Source organism: Carcharodon carcharias, chromosome 5, assembly GCF_017639515.1.
Source record: "Carcharodon carcharias isolate sCarCar2 chromosome 5, sCarCar2.pri, whole genome shotgun sequence".
Taxonomy (NCBI): Eukaryota; Metazoa; Chordata; class Chondrichthyes; order Lamniformes; family Lamnidae; genus Carcharodon; species Carcharodon carcharias.
The window spans coordinates 59,561,409-59,585,735 of record NC_054471.1 but is presented as its reverse complement, the minus strand read 5'-3'; the positions used below and the strand labels follow the sequence as shown (position 1 = coordinate 59,585,735).

The window sequence follows — 24,327 nt, the reverse complement described above, 5'->3', positions numbered from 1 at the left end:
CTGTCCTGCAATTACTTTGCTTGTTAGCCTTTGAAATGTTGCTGGTGCATTCTTCATACCAAATGGTATGACTTTAAACTGATATAGCCCATCTAGCATCACAAAAGCCGATATCATTTTTACTCTCACCCATAACGGTACTTGTTAATACCTTTCAGCAAGTCAATCTTTGTGATAAACTTTGATTGCCCCACTTTCTCAATGCAATCTTCCAAACATGGAATAGGATATGAATTTGCTTTTGGCACTGCGTTAACTTTTTGATATTTCACACACAGTCTTTGTGTTCCATCCGACTTTGGTACCATCACAATAAGTGAACTCCAGTTACTGCAACTGGATTCAATGATATCATTCTGAAACATGAATTCAATTTCTTTCTGTACTTGTGATAATTTTGCTGGGTTCAATCTATAAGGATGTTGCCTCATTGAAACTGAATTATCCACATCTACATCATGTGTAGCTAAATTTGTGCTCCCCAGCTTATTCCCACAAATATCTTTGTGTGACTGCAATATCCTCTCCAAATCACTTTGACCCTTGTCTGGAAGGTAACTCAATATTACGTGTAAATTTTTAACTACCTCCTCATTATCCAATTTGATTAGAGGCAAGTCAGTTTCAGAATCTCTCATTTCTACCTCTTTCACTTCACCTTCTACCACTAATACCTCCTTTTGGCTATCTTCCCTGTCAAAGTACCTTTTTAAACATATATATATGACACATCCTTTGCTTCTTTCTTCTATCTGGAGTGTTGATTAAATAATTTACTTCACTCAGTTTCTTCTCAATCCTGTAAGGCCCACTAAACCTTGCCTTTAATGGTTCACCCAAACTGGTAACAGAACTAACACTTTTTCCCCAGTAACACAATTATGAGCTCTAGCTCTCATATCTGCCTTCGCCTTCATCACCTGCTGTGATATCTTTAAATGTTGTTTAGCTAACTCACATTACCTGTTCAATCTTTCAAAAACAGATCCAGCTAATTGAATATCAGCAGCTTTTCCCTGCCTTTTAAACTCCTCCTCTTCCTGTTTCAACCTGTGAGATTGTGTTCTCGTTACTACACAATCTGGAAACAATACAGGATGGTCTTTCTACAATACTTCTGTTGCTTGGCCTAAATAGCCAAGTGGTTATGGTAATGGGTTTGTAACCCCAAGATCAAAAGTTCAAATCTCACAATGGTAAACTATAAAACAGTGTAACTTCATCTGAAACAGATGGAAACATGTTGCTTGGCCTAAATAGCCAAGTGGTTATGGTACTGGGTTTGTAACCCCAAGATCAAGAGTTCAAATCTCACAATGGCAAACTATGAAACATGTAACTTCATCTGAAACAGATGGAAACAGGTTTGTACTCGAAAGAGTATCAAGAGTTCAAATCTCACAATGGCAAACTATGAAACAATATAACTTCATCTGAAACAGATGGAAACGGGTTTGTACTCGAAAGAGTTACAATACTTCTGTTGAATGTACTGCCACAGGCTGCTCGACTAAGTAGACATTTGTGACCTAGCTATATCATTACCTAAAATAAATTAAACCTCTGCAATGGGCAATTTTCCACCACTCCAACTGTCAAGTCACCTATTTTCAACTTAATTTTTAAATTTACCTTCCACAATAGAATAGGTTTAGCACCTCCATGAATCCCAATTATTGCCACTTTCCTGCAATACTCCCTTTGGACAACAAATATCACTACCCCATAACATTAAGGATTGACTAGCCCCTGTGTCTTTTAAAATTTTAATATCTTTGCCTGCTCCACCCTATACACATGGAAAGACTTTCCCTTCACATACAAAATCTTAAAACATTTCTGTAACCTACCCTTCAATCCCTTGGGTAAATTGTGAACACCTTCCCACTTTTTTACCTATTACTGATTCCTTCATGCTTCACCCTGTACACAAACTAATAGCTTTTCCTGTGCCTAGATCTTAGAACCAACAGTACTCTTATTTCCAGAACTTTTCTACATTCCAGTTACAGCAATGGGTTTTCCCTGTAGCCTCCAACACACTGACTTTCTGTGTCCCGCCTTATTACAATGAAAACATCTCAATTTTTGAGTGCCACTGTACCCTCAGCACCTTCCTTTTTGGTCTGAAAAAAATCTTCCTGAGAATTTCCAACTGCTCCTTCTCTTCTTTGACTAACTACCTTCCTTTCACCTCCCACTTCCTATCCTGAAAAAAAGGTTTAGATCTATGAGCTAACTCATTATCATCAGCTATCCTTGCCATTTTAACCCTCTGTTCTTCCCCATGAGTTCTCACTACCAAAAGAATTGAACCTTTAAATTCTCTCAAAAGAATTACTTCACTAAGAGTTGCATATGTTGTCTCTATCTTTAATGCCGTACCCACTGGTCAAAATTACTTTGCTTTATCCTCTCAAACTCAATATAAGTCTGACCAGGCTGTTTCTTATACTCCTAAATTTCTGCCTGGAAGCCTCAGGAACTATGCACTCAAAATAGTCTTTTTTACTGCCTCATAATCCATTGACAACTGTTCTGACAGTGATGCATATACCTCATGAGCTCTACTGTTACGGCACAGCAGATTAGCTTGAGCTAAGCTGCTCAAATCCCAAAGGGAAACTTGAAACAACTGCTGCAACTGTTTTGTAATTTGTACATTTATTTTGAGAAGCATGCCTTGAATTCTGTAGTAATAAGCCCACCGAGTCTTGGAGACTTTTTACAAAACTAAGTTAAACATTTATTAATAAAAGATCATTTTAAGCACATACATAGGTCTACAGATTAATACTATGATAACTCCTAGCTCCCCTAATTAATTTAGCTCATAGTTACACCTTAGTTAAGACAACAGTAAAAAGAAAATAGATTTCAACTGACCCAGGCAAAGCAACACACAATACCATGGACAGGGCTGTTCAAAGTGAGTTTACTAAACTTCGGTTCTTGCAGACAGTAGTATGGTACATAGAGGCTGGAGGCTTTTCACCCTTTTAGATCTTAGAATTCCTTCTTTCCTTACTCATAACCTCATCTCCTTTATGCATGTTTCTTGCTTTTTAAATGTATATCCTGTTGTTTCAATATGGCTTTGGACTTTGCCTGTCTAATAATAAAAATCTTTCATAACACCAAATTTTATCAATAAGCTTTGGGAAAAATAAACACACTGTTTGAGTTAGCCTCTGTTGGCTAGGTGTAACACCTTACTACCTCTTTGGAACTTCACTGCTCAAGTTTATCCAAAAATGCAAATTTTTCTTTTGCACCTAACATTCTACAATTTCAGCTATGTTTACTTATTTAGCTTTTCAAGCCTAGCTTCTCTTTTTACATCAAAGCTTTTCATCCAGCTGTCTCTAATTCAATTAAGTCCCCCACACACAGAAACACACACATACTTAGACCACAGACTCCACTATTACTCTACTTCACGATAAATTCCAAATAACATTATGAAAATGAGTATATCTTCTTGACACTACCTACCAACCTAGACTGTAAAAGCAATGTCCAGCTTCCTTGTGGCCATTTTATTTGCTTAGCTATCTTCTCAAACGAAATAAAGAGCACCTTTACATCTTTCCACAAACTTCGGAAGAGCCGACATAAATTTAAATATCTCCCCACTGGGTTTTAAATTGAAAGTGGCTGCTTCCACGTCAGAACCTTCCTCCGCATCTGAGATCTCTTTTTTTAACCTCCAGCTTTTTAAACTGATATTCTCTCTCCCTTTCCTTTTCCCTTTCCTCCAGTGCTGATTTCTCCCTCTGAACATCAAGTTTTCTCACTTATACTTCCCTCTGAAATGCTCTCTCTTTTTCCTGTTCCTTTTCTTTTGCCTCCAACTCAAGTTTTTTCATTTGCAACTGAATTTTAGCCAAATCAATTGACTCGCTAGCTTCAGGTATCCATTCCGATTTCAAATGTTGCGCTATTACTTCAATTATGCCTGCTTTCCTCGTCCCTACAGTTAATCCTAACCACAACTTATCCACCAATTCTGTTAATTTAACCTTGGTTTACAAAAAGTAACTAATCAGAGTTAGATTATCTACTTCTAGCTATGGATAAAGCCATATTTGTAGCCTCACTGCTTTAAGCTCCCTCAACACCAGCTCAGAGTTCAACATTCTTCTCATACTCGTAGCTGTAAGCTTCACCAACTCCAAGGGCAAAATTTTTAGCTTGGCATGTGGGCACCTGACCCACTTGAGCGTAAAATGACATGCGTTAACGTCAGGCAAGCGTCCCGATGTCTGCTCAGTTGCGTGATACTTCATTTGGCGGGCGTACGCCGGAGTTGGCAGCACATTCGCCGACAATTTTAAGACTATTAAATGATCAATTAATCGAATTTTTTGCTGCCCCGTCCAACCTTACAGTTACCGAGCAGGCGAAGTGGCCAAGCGGTCTTTGCACTTTCTAGGAAACCTCATTCACAGACAGGATGAGGTTTCCTAAAGCAAATAAAAATAAAATAAACATTTTAAAACTTAATTAATAACATGTGACCCTGTCATATGAGCAGGGACCTGAGGGGACATGTTTTATTTCATTTTTATTTTCTTAATTTTTTCATAGCCCTTCATCTCCCTGAGGCAGCTCTGTTCCTCGGAGATTATGAAGCGCATGCTCGCACACATGTGCAAGGGTCACACTTGCCCCACCCACACTCCCTCCGCCCGTACAAGCAGTGCTGAGTGCTGCCGCTCGCGTTTCACACTGGGTGGGCCTTAATTGGCCCACCAGTGTAAAATCGCCTTCCAGCCCTGAACGCAGGCGGCAGTCAGCTTCTCAACCACTCCTGCCGAGCCCACCTGACACGGGTGAAATTTTTCCCCAAGCCAATCAAGGAATTTTTAAAATTCTGCAAAAAGCTCCCAACTTTGTTATGATGTGGCAGGTGATATGTGCCAGGCAGACCAAATCTACCAGGGAAACCTGACCACACTATCACAGTGGTTTTGCAGTTTGTGTTTATTAAGAAAAGATTTGTGCACTGCATTCAGAGGTAGTGAGCCCACTAACAACTTTAGTGACCTTAAAAATTAAATTAAAACATTTATTAACAAAAGTAAAGAATTCAAACTCAGACATAAGATTACAGTTACTTCCTACTATAACAAATCCCAAAATTCCGAATTAACCTGACTCCCAATTAGATGGGGGGAGGTCAAGGGAGTCCAAAGGCTGGGGGGGTCAGAGTCTGAGTTTGGGGGGTGGCGTCTGAGGCTTGGGGGTGGGGCTTCAGGTCCAAGTCTGAGAGAGGTGAGGGTGTTCGGAGGTCGGGGTGTGGTCCGAGATTGGCGGGGTGAGGAGGGTAGGGTCTGAGGTCGAGTCGGGGAGGGTGGTGGGGGGGGGCAGTTGGTGCAAGGTCGGGGGAGGGGAGTTGGTCTGAGGTGGAGGGGGGTGGTGGGGAGAAGTGGTGCGAGGTCGGGGGAGGGGAGTTGGTCCGAGGTCTGGGTGGGTAGGTTGGTGGTAGCACACCACTATCTTCTCAAGGGCATTTAGAGATGGACAATAAATGCTGGCCTAGACAGCGACATCCACATCCCATTAATGAATTTTAAAAAAGACTCCTTTGCCTGCTGCAATTGTTTTTTCTCCTTTGGCAATACTAACTTAAAACTTGACCCATGCTCTATTATGCTAAAATACAAACAGAAATTGCTGGGAAAACTGATCAGGTCTGGCAGCATCTGTGGAGAGAGAAACAATTAACTTTTCAAGTCTAATACCACTCTTCTTCAGAACTGAAGAGAGGTAGAAATGTGGTGGGTTTTATGCTGTTGAAAAAGGCGGTGGGGGGGAGGTCAGGTAAAACAAAATGGAAAGTTAGGGATAGGTCAGAGAATGGGAAAGATTAAATGTCAAAGATGTCATGGAACAGAAGGCAAAGGGAATCATCATGGTTGTTGTAAAGAAACAAAGTGTAGGTCCAGAATAAGTGTTAATGGTAGAATAAAGGACAGCTCTATGCTAAAATGGATAACTTGATCACGGTGTATCTTTTAAACTTTACCTTTTCACCCTTGCTCAAACAGGGCAATTACTGGCAACCCAAACAAACAGACCGACAAAGCACAAATCTACTGAAAATGACCTTGGAAGTCAGTTATTTGCTTCCGTGCAATCACTTACTCCATACCTTCAGCACCAGGCCAACAGTAAGCCAGACAATGCAGATTTACTTCATGGCCACATGCAGGATCAGGTAAAATTTAAAGCAATTGTATGTAGTCAGTATTATATCTACCTATTCATTGACAACAGGTGGCTCCAAACAGGATTCATGGTTTAAAAAAATGTCTTGCCACTGTGAAAAGGTGAAAGCCATATAGAAAAAAGCAAGAAATTTAGAGGCAGGGAAACTGAACGCATGGTCAAAGAGAAAAAAAGGAGGTTTTTGCAATCAAGGAGGAAGTTAGTGATGTGAAGTTGATACCAAATTGAACAAGTAATCAGTTCTAGTGGTGGAATAGTGAGCAAAGGGAACATGCAGGAGTTGGGTCAGCCTAAGTCCTACCATTGAACAGAGACTAGAGCAAGGCATGAGTTAATGTTTCCAGTCTGTGTTCATCAGATATTATTGAGTTGAACTTGATCTCGATACCTATTTGCTAAGTTATAAGAAACTTGGCAAGGACAGGGATGATAGTTATGTTTGAGCAGACATGGAATCATAGAATTTGGATTAATTAACTGGAAAGATGAATGCGTAAAGGTGCTGAAACATTGTAGGTGTTTTAAGAGTGGCGGGGGAGATAGGAATATGTTTAGTTAGTGTTCTGGTGATAACATAATCGCTTATGATCAACCAGTTGTGAACGAGGAAGCTTAGTTCAGATTTGAACAGGATATGAAGATGTAGCACCACTGGATTCAGGGTCAGAGACATTTAGGTGTTAGCAGGAACTGAAAAAGATGACTTGGTTTTACCAACTTTAACAGAAGCTAGTTTTGTATCATTTATAAATGAATAATTGAAAGAGAGAAAGAAGCTTAGTAAAAGCCTTGGAGGTAACGGTGTTTGTGGAAGTAGAATTGAATGTTTCTGGGGACTTGGATTTTGGGATAAGGGAAGCACACCCAAATTTTCACCGACAAAGCTAGGAAAAATGTTGAATGTAAAAGAGGAGAATGAAAAATGATGATGAGGACTAATCAAGTGAAGCCAGTTATAGCAGTGTCGTCAACACTCTAACAGATCAACCAATTCAGTACGTAACTGGGGTCCAAACAGGAACTTATATTATATTGTATTTTACCTAAGAAAATGATCTCTTCTGACTCCACAAGAGATTTTAATGTATATTTCCATAAACATGATTCTTATTTTGATAGTTAGTTATAAGAGCTGATGAAGAAATGTCAAAAGGATATGGACAGAGTTCACCAGAACCCAATAATATAGCTAGAGAGCTTTCCCTGCTACAAAAATTGGAAGAAGCGCATGAGAAATGGAACATGGAGCACAGCCTGGTTGAGAAGTTAAAAGAAAAATTGGCATTGAAAGGAAAGGAACTTGCTGGCAAAGACGAAGAGCTGAAGAAAGTTCCTCAACTAAATGACGAGATTTATACACTTCAAACAAAGGTAAATGCCCTTTTTAGGGTACTCAGAAGCTACAATATGAGGATAGGAAGCTGTGTGAAATGTACTTTGTCAGATTGTATAAAGTTATGGCATTGTACATTGACAGTGTCATTCAGAGCCAATTTAACAATGGTATTTGTGAAGTGGGAGAAATGGATGTATTTAGAGTTAAGGGATAATTATACTGTTATCCTGTATGTCTAGATTCTGAATTACTTTACATGAAATGCATTCAAGTAAGAAGACAGTCACAATTAACATGAGCATAATGCAACAGGCAACTTTGGTCTTTGCTCACATAGAAAACATCAAAAGACTTCACAGCAATACATTGTGCTGAGTAATATTGGCAAAGTGCCTTGACTGTGCAAATGTGCACATGGTTATAATAAATAACTGTAAAACCTAGGCCGTTAAAATTAAAGTAATGCCATTCAAGAACATAAGAATCATGAGAAAAGATTATTGGCCCATCAAAGCTTATCACTCTGGTAGCCTAACTATCCTTTTATAACATTCAGTTGCATGTTTTTCACTGCACTTCCCTGTTTGGCAGATTATTTCACTTTTTGCTGAGTCTGAGATTCTGTTTTAAATGTACTTTTCACCAATTTTCCTGTAAATACCAAGTATTTTGGGCTTACTCTTTTCCTTTGTACTATTCTGGGTTATGCTACATATACCATTTAATAGCGTATGTATCTTGGTGAGGCTCTCTTAGCTGTTTCCTTTCTCAGCTATGTAACTTGTGCTCCTCTGATTTGTTGTTATAGCTCATCTCTAAATCTAATTACACTTGAAATCAGTTTTATTGCTGTCTAATGCACGTATGTCTTTTTTGCTACATTTACCAGAAATCAACACAACCAAGTTTTTTCTAAGTTTATCTCTCTCAATTGAATTCTATTCCTTGTATAGTTTTGATGCACATTATTCAGTACAATAATTTGTCATGAATTGGGGCAGATAGGAAAGTGGAGTAGAGACAACAACCAGATCAGCCATGATCTTATTGAATAGCGGAGTGGCTCAAAGGGCTGAATGGCTTACTACTGCTCCTAAGTTCTTGTTGTGGACCTACTTAATTTGTCATGTGTCAATTCCATGACTGATCTAAATCTTCTTTTAAATTTTTTGACAAATCCTGTCCCTACTGCTTTGCCTACTTCAAGTAATCAGTAAATTTAACCAGCTTACGATTGGTTTCAATAACCAGACAATTTATTATATGAAAACAATGCGGCTCTAATTGCTGTTGTCTTAATGGCTCCACTTTGTACATTTCCCTCTTCTGATATTCTTCTCCTCAAGCAGTTCCTCAAGAACAAGGATGGGTTCTGAGATGGCTGATCAGTCCAATGTGAGATCTTCAGACTCAGCCCCATGCGGGGCAGATGGTGCTTGGAAGTTTGGGTCAATAAGTCTTTGGGAGGTTTGTGCACTCTCTGACACCTTTACTTTGCCTCTACATGTTCCCAACCCACATGGTTGATGTGTTTGGAGCCTCCCCAAATGAACCTTTCCTATTTTGGTCAATCATGAACCCAGAATAGGCCAGGATGTTCGTCGTTTTTGGGGATACTTTGAGGACATCATTAAAGTATTTCTGTTGTCCTCTTGGGAGTGTCCTACCACAACCGAGTTCCAAGTAGGGTAGTTGCTTCTGGAGTCTGGTGTCAGGCATACAAATGACATGTCATGTCCCACAGAGCTGGTTTGAGTGATTAGCACCTCAATGCTGTGCATGTTGACTTGGGAGAGGACACTGCTGTTGGACCGCCTTTCTTGCCACCAATTTGGAGGATCTTGCGAGGGCACCGCTGGTGGAACTTCTCCAGTACTTTGAGGCACCAGCTGTAGGTTGCCCAAACCTTCAAAGCATCCAGGAGCCCAGGGATTACCACTGCATGGTAAACCATGACCCTTGTCTCAAGTTTGAGATCCTGGTTCTCAAATTTTATTTTCCTCAGCTGAAGGATGAGCTGGTGCATTGGAAGTGATGAAGAATTTCGTTATCTGTACCTGCCTTCATCAAGAGGAGGCTGTCACGATATGAAAAATGGTCCACATTTTCCAGGATTGATCTCGCCATTGATTTTCAATGAAAGGAGATATTGTGCTGTTGGAGCTGGTTGGAAGAGGACCGTAGTTTTCTGGATGTTTACTGAAACCTCATTTTCTCATATGCCTCAGAGACAATGACCTGGAGCTCAGTTTCTGAGTGAGCACACAAATATATCATCTGCGTCCTGGAGCTCAGTGATTGAAGTTGAAGTGATTTTGGTTTTGAGTTGAAGTTGGCATAGGTTGAACAGTTTCCCCATCTGTTCTGTAAACTACCTCCATGCCTTTGGGTAATTTGTTGAAGACGAGGTGCAATATTGCAGAGAGGAAAATGGAGAAGTGTTATTGCATTGGTACTGCCTTGTTTGACCCCGGTTTTCACTGAGATAGGGTCTGTGGTGGTTCCATCGGTAAGGATCACAGCTTGCATGTCATTGTGGAGTAGGCTCCCTTCTTGAATGTAGTCACGTTGATAGCATTCCTAAGATCTCCAGGCATGTACTCATTTTCCCAAATGAGGGATATGAGATTGTGCAGCCATGCCAGGGGCACCCCTGCTGTGTTTCACAATTTCTACCCTGATATTACAGCTCTTCCAAATGGTCTCGGTTTCTTAAAACAACTTTTTTAAAATCAAAGTACAACTTTGAATTCCTGTAACTTTTAGTTCTGTGGAAAAAAAAACTTATTTTAATTTTAGTTTAAATAGCTGTCTTTCATTTGGAATATAATCCAGAACTTTCTGGATGTCTACATGTTATCTACTTTTATCTGTGTCATTCTCAAAAGAGTTGGGGAGGATTGTTAGACATAATTATTTCCTCCAAATCAATGTTAGCTATGGCCTTTACAGGTCTCCTGCAGTCTATCTCTTTGAATAGATTGAATTATTTTGCCAATTCATTTTAATGCACTTCCAGCTACCTCCATCAAGTGGTTCCTTTTATGAATTTTAGTTATAACATTTGCTTCTTCCATTAGTGCTGAATTTTACTAGTGCTCAGTAAGAATACACACAAATTTACTCTGTAGTCTTTCTTATTCAGTACCCTGGGGTATAGACCATATGGCTCGAGATATTGTTGGTCTTAACTCACCCAAAATCCACCAAGTTCTCCAGGCTAATTTCAAAATTCTTGACGATATGGCTGAGATAATAAGTTAGCATCTTTGCTAATGAATACTTCTCAAAATAATAATTGAATATTTTACCTTCAACTGGCACTTCAATTGTGCCTTGTAAATTTTTAATTTTCTCAACAACTAATGTTTATAATTGGGCAAGTCTTTTATTATTTTTACCATTTTTAGCTAATTGCTTGTCAACATTCTCTTTCCACTTCTGATGGATGCTATAATCTGTTTTAGGAAATTCTTATACATTGCCAAATTGTTTACTTTCAATTTTATTTTTTATCTATTTTTTGAAATACTCATTCAGTTTGTACTTTTCGTAGATATATATTTATTTTGCAAATTCGGTACCTTTCACACAGGTAATTTTTAAAAAAAAATACTTCCCCATTCCTTTGAATTTTGCCTCTTTGTAGCCATACGTGCTGATGCAGGTTATCCAATATCCTTAAGCTAATTGTATCGTGGACCCTGGTTGTGATGGATGCTATTCTTGTGCTATTTTTTTTTTTAATTTTCACTTGTCGAATGTGGACTTGGCCTGCATTTTTTTTTTCATTATATCTGTTCATGGAATGTGAGCATCGCTAGCCAGGCCAGCATTTATTGTCCATCCCTAATTGTTCTGAGAAAGTGGTGGCAGGGCTGCCTTCCTAAAGTGCTGTGAGTCACTTCAGTGGGCAATTAAGAATTAACCTTGTTGATGTGGGACTGAAGTCGCATTAGGCCAGACCATGTAAGGACACCAGGTTTCCTTTACTAAAGGACATTAGTAAACCTGTTGGGTTTTTAGGATACTCCCACAGCTTTGTAGCCACTTTTTATAATAGCAGCTTATTATTTCAAGAATTTTTTTTATTTGATTATAAATTCTCAAACTGCCTTAGGTGGGTTTTAATTCGTGTTCTTTGGATTATTCATTTATGGGGAGGTGGTGGCGTAATGGTATTTTCGCTGGACTAGTAATCCAGAGACCCAGAGTAATGCTCTGGGGTCCTGGGTTCAAATCCCACAGTGGCAGATTGTGAAAATTGAATTCAATTTTTTCTTTAAATCTGAAATTAAAAGTCTAATGATGACCATGAAAACATTATCGAATGTCATAAAAACCCATCTGGTTCACTGATGTCCTTTAGGGAAGGTGATCTGCTGTCCTTACCTGGTCTGGTCTACATGTGACTCCGCAGCAATGTGGTTGACTTTTAAATGCCTAGAAAGTATGAAAGGAAGGAAACCGGACAGACCACATGGCATCGTCCAAGGCACCGGAAATGACAATGCAAAGTCCTCCTTAGTAACATTTGGAGGTAGCGTCAAAATTAGGAGAGCTGTCTCACAGACTAGTCATGTAACAGCCTGACTTAGTCATTCTCACGGAATCATACCTTACAGATAATGTCCCAGACACCATCATTACCATCCCTGGGTGTGCCCTGTCCCACCGGCAGGACAGACCCAGCTGAAGTGGCAGCAGAGTGGTATACAGTTGGGAGGGAGTTGCCCTGGGAGTCCTCAACATTTACTTCAGACCCCATGAAGTCTCATGGCATCAGGTCAAACAAGGGTAAGGAAACCTCCTGCTGATTGCCAAGTACCACCCCCACCCCCCCCCACAGATCTAAGCTCTGGAGTCCTGCATTGGTGGACAACTAAACTATTTACTCCACAAATACCTCCATCCTCAATCATGGAGGATCCCACATATCAGTGCCAAAGATGAGGCTGAGGCATTTGCAACAGTCTTCAGCTAGAAGTGCCAAGTGGATGATCCATCTCGGCCTTCTCTGGAGGTCCCCAGCATCACGGATGCCAGTTTTCAGCCAATTCGATTCACTCCACATGACATCAAGAAAGGCCCTGACAATATTCCGGCAATAGTACTGAAGATTGTGCTGCAGAACTTGCTATGCCCTAGCCAAGCTGTTCCAGTAGAGCTACAACATTGGCATCTACCTGGCTAAGTGGAAGATTGCCCAGGTATGTCCTGTACAGAAAAAGCAGGACAAATCCAACCCAGCCAGTTATCACCCCATCAGTCTACTCTCGATGGAAGGGGTCATCAACAGCGCTATCAAGCAGCACTTGTTTAACAATAACCTGCTCAATAATGCTCAGTTTGGGTTCCACCAGGGCCACTCAGTTCCTGACCTCATTACAGCCTTGGTTCAAGCATGGACAAAAGAGCGGAACTCCAGAAGTGAGGTGAGAGTGATTGACCTTGACATCAAGGCAGCATTTGACCAAGTGTGGCATCAAGGAGCACTTGCAAAACTGGCATCAATGGGAATCAGGGGGAAAACTCTCCGCTGGTTGGAGTCATACCTAGCACAAAGGTATATGGTTGTGATTGTTGGAAGTCAGTCATCTCAGCTCCAGGACATCACTGCAGGAGCTCCTCAGGAAACTGTCCTTGGCCCAACCACCTTCAGCTGCTTCATCAATGACCTTGCTTCCATCGTAAGGTTAGAAGTGGGGATGTTTGCTGATGACTACACAATGCTCAGCACCATTCGTGACTCCTCAGATACTGAAGCAGTGCATGTCCAAATGCAGCAAGCCTGAGCAATATCCAGGCTTGCACTAACAAGTGGCAAGTAACATGCGTGTCACACAAGTGCCAGGTAATGACCATCTTCAACAACAGAGAATCTAACCGTCACCCCTTGATGTTCAATGGCATTACCATCACTGAGTACCCCACTATCAACAATCTGGTGGTTACCATTGAGCAGAAACTGAACTGGACTAGCCATATAAATACCGTGACTACAAGAGCAGGTCAGAGGCTAGGAATCATGCAGTGAGTAACTCCCCTCCTAGCTCGTCAAAGCCTGACCACCATCTGCAAGGCACAAGTCAGGAGTGTGATGAAATATTCTCCACTTGCCTTGATGAGTGCAGCTCCAACAGCACTCAAGAAACTGGACACCATCCAGGACAAAGCAGCCTGCTTGATTGGCACCCCATCCACAAACATTCACTACCTCCATCACCGATGCACAGTAGCAGCAGTGTATACCATCTACAAGATGCACTGCAGGAACTCACCAAGGTTCCTTGGATAGTACCTTCCAAACCCAGAACCATCACCATCTAGAAGGACAAGGGCAGCAGATGCATGGGAACGTCACCACCTGGAAGATCCCTGCATCCTGACTTGGAAATATAGTACCGTTCCTTCACTGTTGCTGGGCAAAATCCTTGAACACCCTCCTTAACAATACTGTGGGTCTGCAGCAGTTCAAAAAGGCAGGTCACCACCACCTTCTGGAGGGCAATAATTGCTGGCTTAGCCAGCGAAGCCCACAACCCATGAATGAATTGTAAAAAATTAAAGGAGAAACTTGCAAATCATCTTCACGTCCTCAGTCAATTAAGTACTTTTGAATTGGACTTAGTGATACAATGTATTACAATTGTTATCGTATGTTAATGTTCTCATTTTTAACAGATGGAGAATCATAGAAGTGTCTTACTTTTTCCGATGTGTGTTTGTGGTGGATGAGGCTCCCAAATGCGAGCATACGTACTGAAAATCAGCCGTAATGCATTTATAAATAAAACAACAAAGTTGTACCACATTAATTGATTCTATTGCATCACTTCCATTAACTAATTCTTAGTTTATGTTGGGTTGATTTGAAAATGTCTGCAGCTCATCATATATTAACATTCATGCCTGCTCTGGTGAATCTCTGGCAGGCCCTATTGTTAATTCAATCTCTACAAATCTGTTAATGAAATTCAATTATTTAATTTATTTTTTCTCCAAAAATAACAATTTGCTTTCCTTAATTTTCAAGTTTTCTACTCCGTCTGTTTTTTCTATTCTTTGTGAACATCCTATACACTTGCATTTGGAATCTTTTTTCACCTTCCAGGGTGAATTCATGCTTCTGCAGTTTATATTTTCTGTTGCTAAATATTCCTTTTAATTGATCTTATTCGTGCTTTAAGCATCCAAGTACACTTACTTACTAGCAATCTGTATTTTCTGTCTTAGACGGAGAGCTCACTTTCTGTTTTCTTGCTCAACTATGTTTCTTCTCTTTCTTCTAATTTTCTTCTCTCCACTTCATCCTTTTTCTGTCTGTGAGCTCAGCTCAGTTGATGGCACTTCTGTTTCTCACTAAGAGCACTGAGTTCAAGTCCCAATACCATAAGATGCAAGAGCAGAAGTAGGCCATTCGGCCCCTCAAGTCTGTTCCGCCATTCAATGAGATCATGGCTGATCTGATAACCCTCAATTCCACTGTCTTGCCTTTTCCCCTTAACCATTGATTCCCTTACTGGTTAAAAATCTATCTCAGCCTTGAATATACTTAAGGAACCAGCCTCTCCAGCCCTCTGCAGTAAAAAAAATTCAACAGATTCACCACCCTCTGAGAGAAGAAATCCCTCATCTCTGTCTTAAAAGGGCGACCCCTTACTCTGAGATTATACCCCCTGGTCCTAGACTCTCCCACAAGAGGAAACATCCTCAGCACCTACCCTATCAAGCACCCTAAAAATCTTATATGTTTCAATAAGGTTGCCTCTCATTCTTCTAAACTCCAATGAGTACAGACCCAACCTACTCAACCTCTCCTCAAAGAAAATCCCTCCATCCCCGGGATCAACTGAGTGAACCTTCTGTGAACTATCTCCAATGCCTCTATATTTTTCCTTAGATAAGGGAACCAAAACTGCTCACAGTATTCTAGGTGTAGTCTAACTAGTGCCTTGTATAGTTTTAGCAAGACTGCTCGATTTTTATGCTCCATTTCTTTTGAAATAAAGGCCAATATTCCATTTGACTTCCCTATTACCTGCTGAACTTGTATGCTAGCTTTTTGTGATTCATATATGAGGACTCCCAAATCCCTCTGTGCTGCAGTTTTCTGCAGTTTTTTTCCACTTAAATAATATTCAGCTCCTCTATTCTTCCTGCCAACGTGCATAACCTCACATTTTCCCACATTATATTCCATGTGCTAAGTTTTGCCCACTCACTTAACCCGTCTATATCCCTCTGTAGACTCTTTGTGTCATCCCCACCACTTGCCTTCCCACTTATTTTTGTGTCATCGCAAACTTGGCGATAGTACATTCACTTCTCCCATCCAAGTCATTCAGATATATTGTAAATAACTGTGGCTCCAGCACTTTGACCTAAATGCATAAATTAGGTTGTTACTCCAACTCTGAGGGAGTGCTGTATTATTAAAGTACTGTCCTTCAGGTGAGATGTTGAACCAAAGTCCCAGAATTGCATGTTCCACAGTGGAACAATGCATGGCAATTTTCAGTAATGAGCAATAGTGCTGCCAGTGTTTGGGGAAGTGTTCCTCCTCAACCAACACCTGCAAAAACTGATTAACTGGTTATTTGACTTATTGCTTGTGCAGTTCAGTCTTGATCTGTAAGTAATAACAAACTGATCATGATCTTAAATTTCCTCTGTACATTTGCACCCTTTTAGGGAAGGAAAATGCAGGAATGGATTGTTGAGATTGTAACAAAAGAGAACTCTACTTTTAAGAAATCTATTTTTTAAATTGCTTGTTACTCCCAGTTCTGCATCTGCAAATCATCGCAATTATCATTTAACCAGAGTATTTGATGAACTTCCATCATGAGATGCACTGGAGAGCTTTAAACTGTTTGGATGGTGTATTATTTTAGCCATCCTCCTGTTAGTATAGTTCAAGCACATTCTCGTATTGTGGCACAGATATTAATACAAACAAAATGTTGGAAGCATACAACAGGTCAGTCAGCATTTGTGGAGAGGACAGACAGGATGATGGCTTCGGGTTGGCCATTCAGAACTGGAAAATGAAAAATAAACAAGCTTTATGATAAAATCAGCACTAATGGAAGACAAATGGAAAAAACAATAGCCTGAAACACTGGAATGATCAGCTTAAAAGAAAAGTAAGACATTGTTAAATGACTGAGATGATTTATCATCAGGCAATGAAAAGGAGCATTAAAAATATTTGAAAGAATGCGTGCATATTTAAGGCAGTGTGAGGCACACCCAGAGAAATAGGAGAGGTGGGTGAAGTTGAAAGCGTAGAGCCTGTGGATCAGATCTCAAATTAAAACAGCAAATAAATGCCCAGTGTGGAACCACCACTCCTGAAAAGTGCAGGTCAGCTAATTTTGTTACAGATTTCTAACATTTTAAATTTTTAATTATACCAATTAAAGGAAATTAACCTAATAATTAAATTGTCCTCTACTGTGAATAACATGATGTCCAAAACTTGTCTCAGGCTAGATCATGGCCAATAACAAATGTCACAGTTTTGTTCCTATTTTGGTATTAATCATATCCATTTTTGCAGTTCATTGAAGTTGGTGCTGTATGAAATATGCGTCTCATGAATAATCTAATTCCTTCTATATATGAATATGCAAATTGTTCAACTCTGCAGAAAGAAACCATTTCACCAACTGCAAATACAGTGGCATAACTGTTTTTTAATTTAGAATTTGATATTTAAAAGATATCTCAATAGATAATTGTAGCAAAGCTTAGTTGCTTAGGAATACATAAGAGCATCTAATTTTATTTTTACAACATTTAGCCCAGCTTGCCAAATGCTCTTCTGAGAACTTATGCACACATTGCACACCATTTCAGATTTGATGGATTCTGTAATTGAATTCTAATGCGAAATTGCAGAGATGTCAGGAGCCTTTATTTCTGAGCCCTATTTTATCATTACATTGGTTTAAAATATAAAATATTTTCCTTCATATATTTTAAATATAATTAAAGTTAAACTTATGGTTAATTTGTATTCGAAATCAATGGCAATTTCTTTTCTTCATAATAAAATGAAAAGGGTAAACATTTTTATATCTCTTACTCAGTGTAAATACATCATAGGTAGCCATAGTTACAATTGTATCATTTGTGGTGATCATTTAATTATTTTTGTTTGTTATGACACAGCAGTTGGTAAAGCTGAGTTATTTAAAAATCCCAAAGGGAAACTTAAAACAACTGCCATAACCTATATTTTTTAATGGTATGTTTGAGATGCAGCTCTAAATTCAGGAATCAGACCGCCAGTTCTCGAGAGGTTTTTGTTTCAAACTACATGTGACATTTATTAATTTACACAATTTAAATATATACACATGGCTACAAATTACTACTACAAATAATCTCCATTAATGTAACAGCAACCCATAGACTTTAAGCAGACACCAGGCAAAGAATCTTCACCTTACAAATTCAAAATGAGATTCCTTTCACTTTGGTTCCTTAGCAGACACAGTGGTAGACTTATAAGCTAGATGTTACATTGCCTCTGCTCTGCACACACAAAACTGCGATCTGTTATACCTAGCAGATCTCATTGAATGTAATTTCTCACTGGGTCGAACTTTGCCGTTGTTGAGCAGGGGACAGGGCCCGCTCACTGATGCATAAAATGACGCGGGATGATGTCGGGCGGAACCCCCAACGTCATCCCAGTCAATTTAAGTTTTCAGGAAGGCAGGTCCGCAACAAAATCAGCTGTGGGCCCGCCAACCTGCCAATGGCCAATTGAGACTATTGACAGATCAATTAAAGTATTTAGTGTACCTGCCCATCCAACCTTAAGGTTGGCGGGCAGGCCAGGAGCCCCGGCGGCAAACAGATAAAACATGAAACCTCATCCACGGGCAGGATGAGGTTATCGTGCAGGGTTTTTAAATTTTTAATAAAGTTATTTTGTTAATTATGAACATGTCCCATCTCATGTGACATGTTAGGGAATTTTTTTTTTCTATTTTTAATATTTTTAAAAGTGGAAGCGATTTCCCTGAGGCAGCACTTGGCCTCAGGAAGATGTGCACTTTTTCGTGCACATGCGCGAAAGAGCACACTCTCGCTTTTAGGGAATCTCCCCCGCCCGCACAGGGAGCGCATAACGCATCCTGCCGGACCTCATGCTGCGCGGGCCTTAATTGACCCACCCACATAAAATGTCGGCGGAGCCCATTTCTCCGGCAGGGATCGTCTCCCCGCCCCCTGGAGATTGGGTCAGGCCCGCCCACCCGACAGGCAGAATATTCTGCCCATTGTATCACCAGCCCCTTTGAACTCCACCTCTCCTAACAATAAAACCACTTTTATAGTACCAGTTTTATTAGTAATATAAACACTGTTTAGACTCTGCTAGCTAGGTGCAAGATTTCACTCCCCTTCTTGAATGCTCTATTCAATAAAATGCAAATGCACTCTACCTCTCTTACATCTCAAAACTAGTATACATCAAAGCACCCAGCCTAGCTGGCTTTAATTCAATTAAGACACATCCACAGACTAAACCTCTATTTTTAAAAACAAATTTCCAATAGTATTATATACATTAATAGCTTCATGACATGTTGATTTTTTTTTACTACAAACCTCATAGATGGAAGAAATGCATAAAATGCAATGAGCTTTATATTACAACCAAAGTGACTTGAAATGTTATAACAAATAAAATGCCTGTTTTTAGGGGAAAACACTGCAAGGTGTCAATGGACTTACCTCCATGTCAAATAGCATCATAATAGCACTGAATGAGATCATTCGGGTTATATTGCCAGTTCCGATTCTTTGCAAGAACTGTCCAGTTAATCCCCTGTTGCTTTTCCTATAGCCCTGCAGTGCTTCACTTTTCATGCATATATCCCATTCTCTTTTGGAAGTTGCTTCCACCATCCTTTCAAGCAGTGCATTCCAGATCATCATAACTCGATGCGTTTTTAAACAAAACCTCCTCGGCTTCCCTCTGGTTCTTTTACCAATTATCTTAAATTTGGGTCCAATTCTCTTGCCATTGGAAACAGTTTCTCTTTATTTGCTCCATCAAAGCTGCTTAGAAATTTGAACATCTGCATTAAATTTATCCTTAACCTTTTTGGCTCTATGAAAACAATCCTGGCTCTTCCAGTCTTTCCATGTAACTGAAGTCTTTCATATCTTTCTCATAAATCTCCTCTGGATCTTGTCTAAAGGCACTTACACCTTTCCTAAATTGTGGTGCCCAGAATTAAACATTATACTCCAGCTCAATCCAAACTAGTAATTTATGAAGCTCTATCAGAACGTGTATTCAATACCTTTGTTTATAAAACCAAGGCCCCCACATACTTTAACAATTTTATCAATTTGTCCTGAAGCAACTGTTTTATTGTAGGAAAATGAAGATAGCATTTTATGCAGACCATAATCTCTCAAACTGCAACATGATAACTAACTTTTGTTTTTGATGGTATTGGTTATGGAAGGAATGTCGCCCAGGACACTTGCAGAAGCACTTGTTCCTTTTGAAATGGTGCCATTGGACCTTTATTTTCTTCGGGCCAAACTGACTCTTGTTTAATGCATTTTTAGCACTGGCGAGTTTTGTCAGCAGATGCATCTTACTGAAACTTCATCTGATGTATGAGGAAAGCATAATTGTATTAATGTGTCAGACCATTGTGTACGCAAAAGGATTCCAGCACCATCATTCAGCTGTGATCATGGAAAATAAATCTGAATTTTTCAGTTGTGGAGGAGGTTCACTGAGCTGCAAAAATAGTGTAAATGGGACAATTCTGACATGGGTAAACCACTTGTCTGGATGAGTGCAGCTCCCACAAGAAGTTTGACACTGTCCAGGACAAAGCAGCCTGCTTGATTGACACCACATCCATAAACATTCACTCCCTCCACATAGTAGCAGCAGTATGTACCATCTACAAGATGCATTGCAGGAATTTACCAAGAGCCCTTAGACAGCACCTTCCAAACCCATGACCACCACCATCTAGAAGGACAAGGGCAGCAGATACATCGGAACACCACCACTTGGAAGTTCCTCTCCAAGTCGTTCACCATCCTGACTTGGAAATATATCACCGTTTCTTCACTGTCGCCAGGTCAAGATCCTGGAACTCCCTTCCTAACGGCACTGTGGGTGTACCTACACCACATGGACTGCAGTGGTTCAAGAAGGCAGCTAACCACCACCTCCTCAAGTGCAACTAGGGAGGGGCAATAAATGCTGACCCAGCCAGCGAAACCCACATCCCATGAATGAATAAAAACTAAACAGATCAAATCTAAAGCAGTACTTCAAGGAAGAAAATCCATGTTCCAAAATATTTCCAGTTTTGAAGTACAAGACTTTTGCTTTAGCTGTTGCCTTGCGTCGCTTAAAGAATCAAGCCTTGGAATAAAAACAAAGATTTTAAAATGAGACCTCCCGTGGTCAAGTACATGATGGATATAAAAACAGAAACTGCTGGAGATACTCAGCAGGTTTGGTAGCATCTGTGGAGAGAGAAATAAAGTTAGTGGGCAGAATTTTGCCCTTGGTGGGCGTGCGGGCCCCACCAGCTCGGCGGTGGGTGGACAGCCGACCCCCGCCACCGAAATGGGGCCCGCTGCCATTTTGAGTGGGCGGGCCAATTAAGGCCCGCCCAGCGGCCTGCCCGATAGGAAGCGCTATGCACTTCCCATGCGGGGGGGGAGGAAATCCCCAGCTGTCAAAGAGCGCACTGCTCCCTGAGACAAAGTGCTGTCTCAAGGAAACAAAAACAGAATTACCTGGAAAATCTCAGCAGGTCTGGCAGCATCGGAGGAGAAGAAAAGAGTTGACGTTTCGAGTCCTCATGACCCTTCAACAGAACTGATCTTTCTTTACAAGGAGAGGGAAACATAACCTGGTTTAAGGTGGGGTGGTGGGGGGGGAGAAGTGGAGGTGGGAGGTGTTAGGATAGGAGCAGATCATCAAAAGATGTCACAGACAAAAGAACACAGAGGTGTTGAGGTTGGTGATATTTTCTAAACGAATGTGCTAATTAAGAATGGATGGTAGGGCACTCAAGGTATAGCTCTAGTGGGGGTGGGGAGCATAAAAGATTTAAGAATAATAGAAATAGGCGGGAAAAGAAAAATCTATATAAATTATTGGAGAAAAAAAACAAAAGGAAGGGGGATGAAACAGAAAGGGAGTGGGGATGGAGGAGGGAGCTCAAGACCTAAAGTTGTTGAATTCAATATTCAGTCCGGAAGGCTGTAAAGTGCCTAGTCAGAAGATGAGGTGCTGTTCCTCCAGTTTGCGTTGGGCTTCACAGGAACAATGCAGCAAGGACAGACATGTGGGCAAGAGAGCAGAGTGGAGTGTTAAAATGGCAAGCGACAGGGAGATTTGGGTCATTCTTGTGCCCAGACCACAGGTGTTCTGCAAAGCGGTCGCCCAGTTTACATTTGGTTTCTCCAATGTAGAGGAGACCGCATTGGGAGCAACGAATACAGTAGACTAAGTTGGGGGAAATGCAAGTGAAATGCTCCTTCACTTGAAAGGAGTGTTTGGGCCCTTGGACAGTGAGAAAAGAGGAAGTGAAGGGGCAGGTGTTACATCTTTTGCGTGGGCATGGGGAGGTGCCATAGGAGGGGGTTGAGGAGTAGGGGGTGATGGAGGAGTGGACCAGGGTGTCCCGGAGGGAACGATCCCTACGGAATGCCGACGGGGGGATGAAGGGCAGATGTGTTTGGTGGTGGCATCATGCTGGAGTTGCGAAAATGGCAGAGGATGATCCTTTGAATGCGGAGGCTGGTGGGGTGATAAGTGAGGACAAGGGGGACCCTATCATGTTTCTGAGAGGGAGGAGAAGGCGTGAGGGCGGATGCGCGGGAGATGGGCCGGACACGGTTGAGGGTCCTGTCAACGACCGTGGGTGGAAAACCTCGGTTAAGGAAGAAGGAGGACATGTCAGAGGAACTGTTTTTGAAGGTAGCATCATCGGAACAGATGCGACGGAGGCGAAGGAACTGAGAGAATGGGATGGAGTCCTTACAGGAAGTGGGGTGTGAAGAGTTGTAGTCGAGGTAGCTATGGGAGTCGGTAGGCTTGTAATGGATATTGTTGGACAGTCTATCACCAGAGATTGAGACAGAGAGCTCAAGGAAGGGAAGGGAAGTGTCGGAGATGGACCAAGTGAAAGTGATGGAGGGGTGGAGATTGGAAGCAAAATTAATACATTTTTCCAAGTCCCGATGAGAGCATGAAGCAGCACCGAAGTAATCATCGATGTACCGGAGAAAGAGTTGTGGAGGGGGGCCAGAGTAGGACTGGAACAAGGAATGTTCCACATACCCCATAAAGAGACAGGCGTAGCTGGGGTTTTATGCTGTCTCAGGGAGATTACTGACAGTCCAAAAAACTTTAAAAATAGAAAAATAAAAAAATTATTAACATGTCCCCCTATGTGACAATGTCACACGAGATAGGACATGTTAATAAATATCACATAAAATGTATTAATGTTTTTAAAAACTGACATGAAACCTCATCCCACCAGTGGATGAGGTTTCATGTATTATCAGAAGCCCGCTGGGGCTCCTGGCCTGCCCGCCAGCCTTAAGATTGGACAGGCAGAGCCTTTAATTATCTTAATTATTCTGTCAATGGTCTCAATTGGCCATTGACAGGTCGGCGGGTGGACAGCTGATTTCACTGTCCGTCCGTCTTCCTAAAAATTTAAGGGGACCGGGGTGACGTTGGGGGCTGCTGCTCGCCGACGGGAAAATTCAGGCCAGTGTTTCAGGTTGATGACCTGCCCTCAGAACTGTTCTATCAAACGTACAGTGACCTGAAACATTAATTATGTTTCTCTCTCCAAAGTGCTGGCAGACCTGCTGAGTATTTCGAGTGTTTTCTGTTTTTATTTCAGAATTTCAGCATCTGCAGTATTTCTATGCAATAAATAGCTATAATTTGCAATTCATGCAAATCATCATCAGTTGCTAAACTAATATAACTCATGCATATTTTTTATGAGCCCTATGTGAAATGGCACTTCACCGATATGACACTTATAATTTAAACATATTTCTAATTGTATTTTGGTTGATAGTGATACATTTAACAAGACTAAGTTAATGAGAGAGATGATTTTATGTTCTCGATTCTTTCATGAGATGTGGGTGTCACAGCCGAGGCCAGCATTTTTGTTGTACGTTCCTAATTGCCCTTGAACTGAGGGCAGACCCATTGCTGTGGATCTGGAGTCGCGTGTAGGCCAGACTTGGTAAGGACAGCAGATTTCCCTCCCGAAAGGGTGTTTTTTTTTTAAGACAAAAAGCTTTTCTTTATTGAGAGATTTCAGTGAATTGTGCAGTCTCACACCTCCTTCCAGGTTTTCACAACAATTGATGATAATTATCATGGTCACCATTGATGAGACTAGCTAGATTTATTAATGGAATTTAAATTCCACCAGCTGCCATGGTGAGATTTAAACCCATTTCCCCAGAGTATTAGCTGGGCCTCTGGATTACTAGTACAGTGACATAGGCCAGAATTTTACTTTTGGTGTGTGGGCACGCGCCTGATGCGCATAAGCGTAATATGATGCGTGATGACATTGGGTGTGCGTCCCAACGTCATCATGCACTCGTGTGATATTTCATTCTGTGGGTGTGCGCTGGAGTTGGCTGTGTGCCTGCCGATAATTGAAATGTCTATTGAGGCCATTAACGAGCGAAGTAACTTGAAA

At 40.9% G+C, this 24,327-nt stretch overlaps 1 protein-coding gene across 5 annotated transcripts in view; it reads left to right on the top strand.

Moving 5' to 3' along the window:
- cep162 (centrosomal protein 162) overlaps positions 1 to 24,327 on the top strand; it is a 137,491-nt gene that overhangs the window by 56,069 nt on the left and 57,095 nt on the right. For all 5 annotated transcript variants that reach the window (XM_041188619.1, XM_041188618.1, XM_041188616.1 and 2 more), the window contains 2 exons: positions 6,054 to 6,223; positions 7,354 to 7,605. In XM_041188619.1, the coding sequence (XP_041044553.1) occupies positions 6,054 to 6,223; positions 7,354 to 7,605 (422 nt within the window). The remainder of the gene's footprint in view (positions 1 to 6,053; positions 6,224 to 7,353; positions 7,606 to 24,327) is intronic.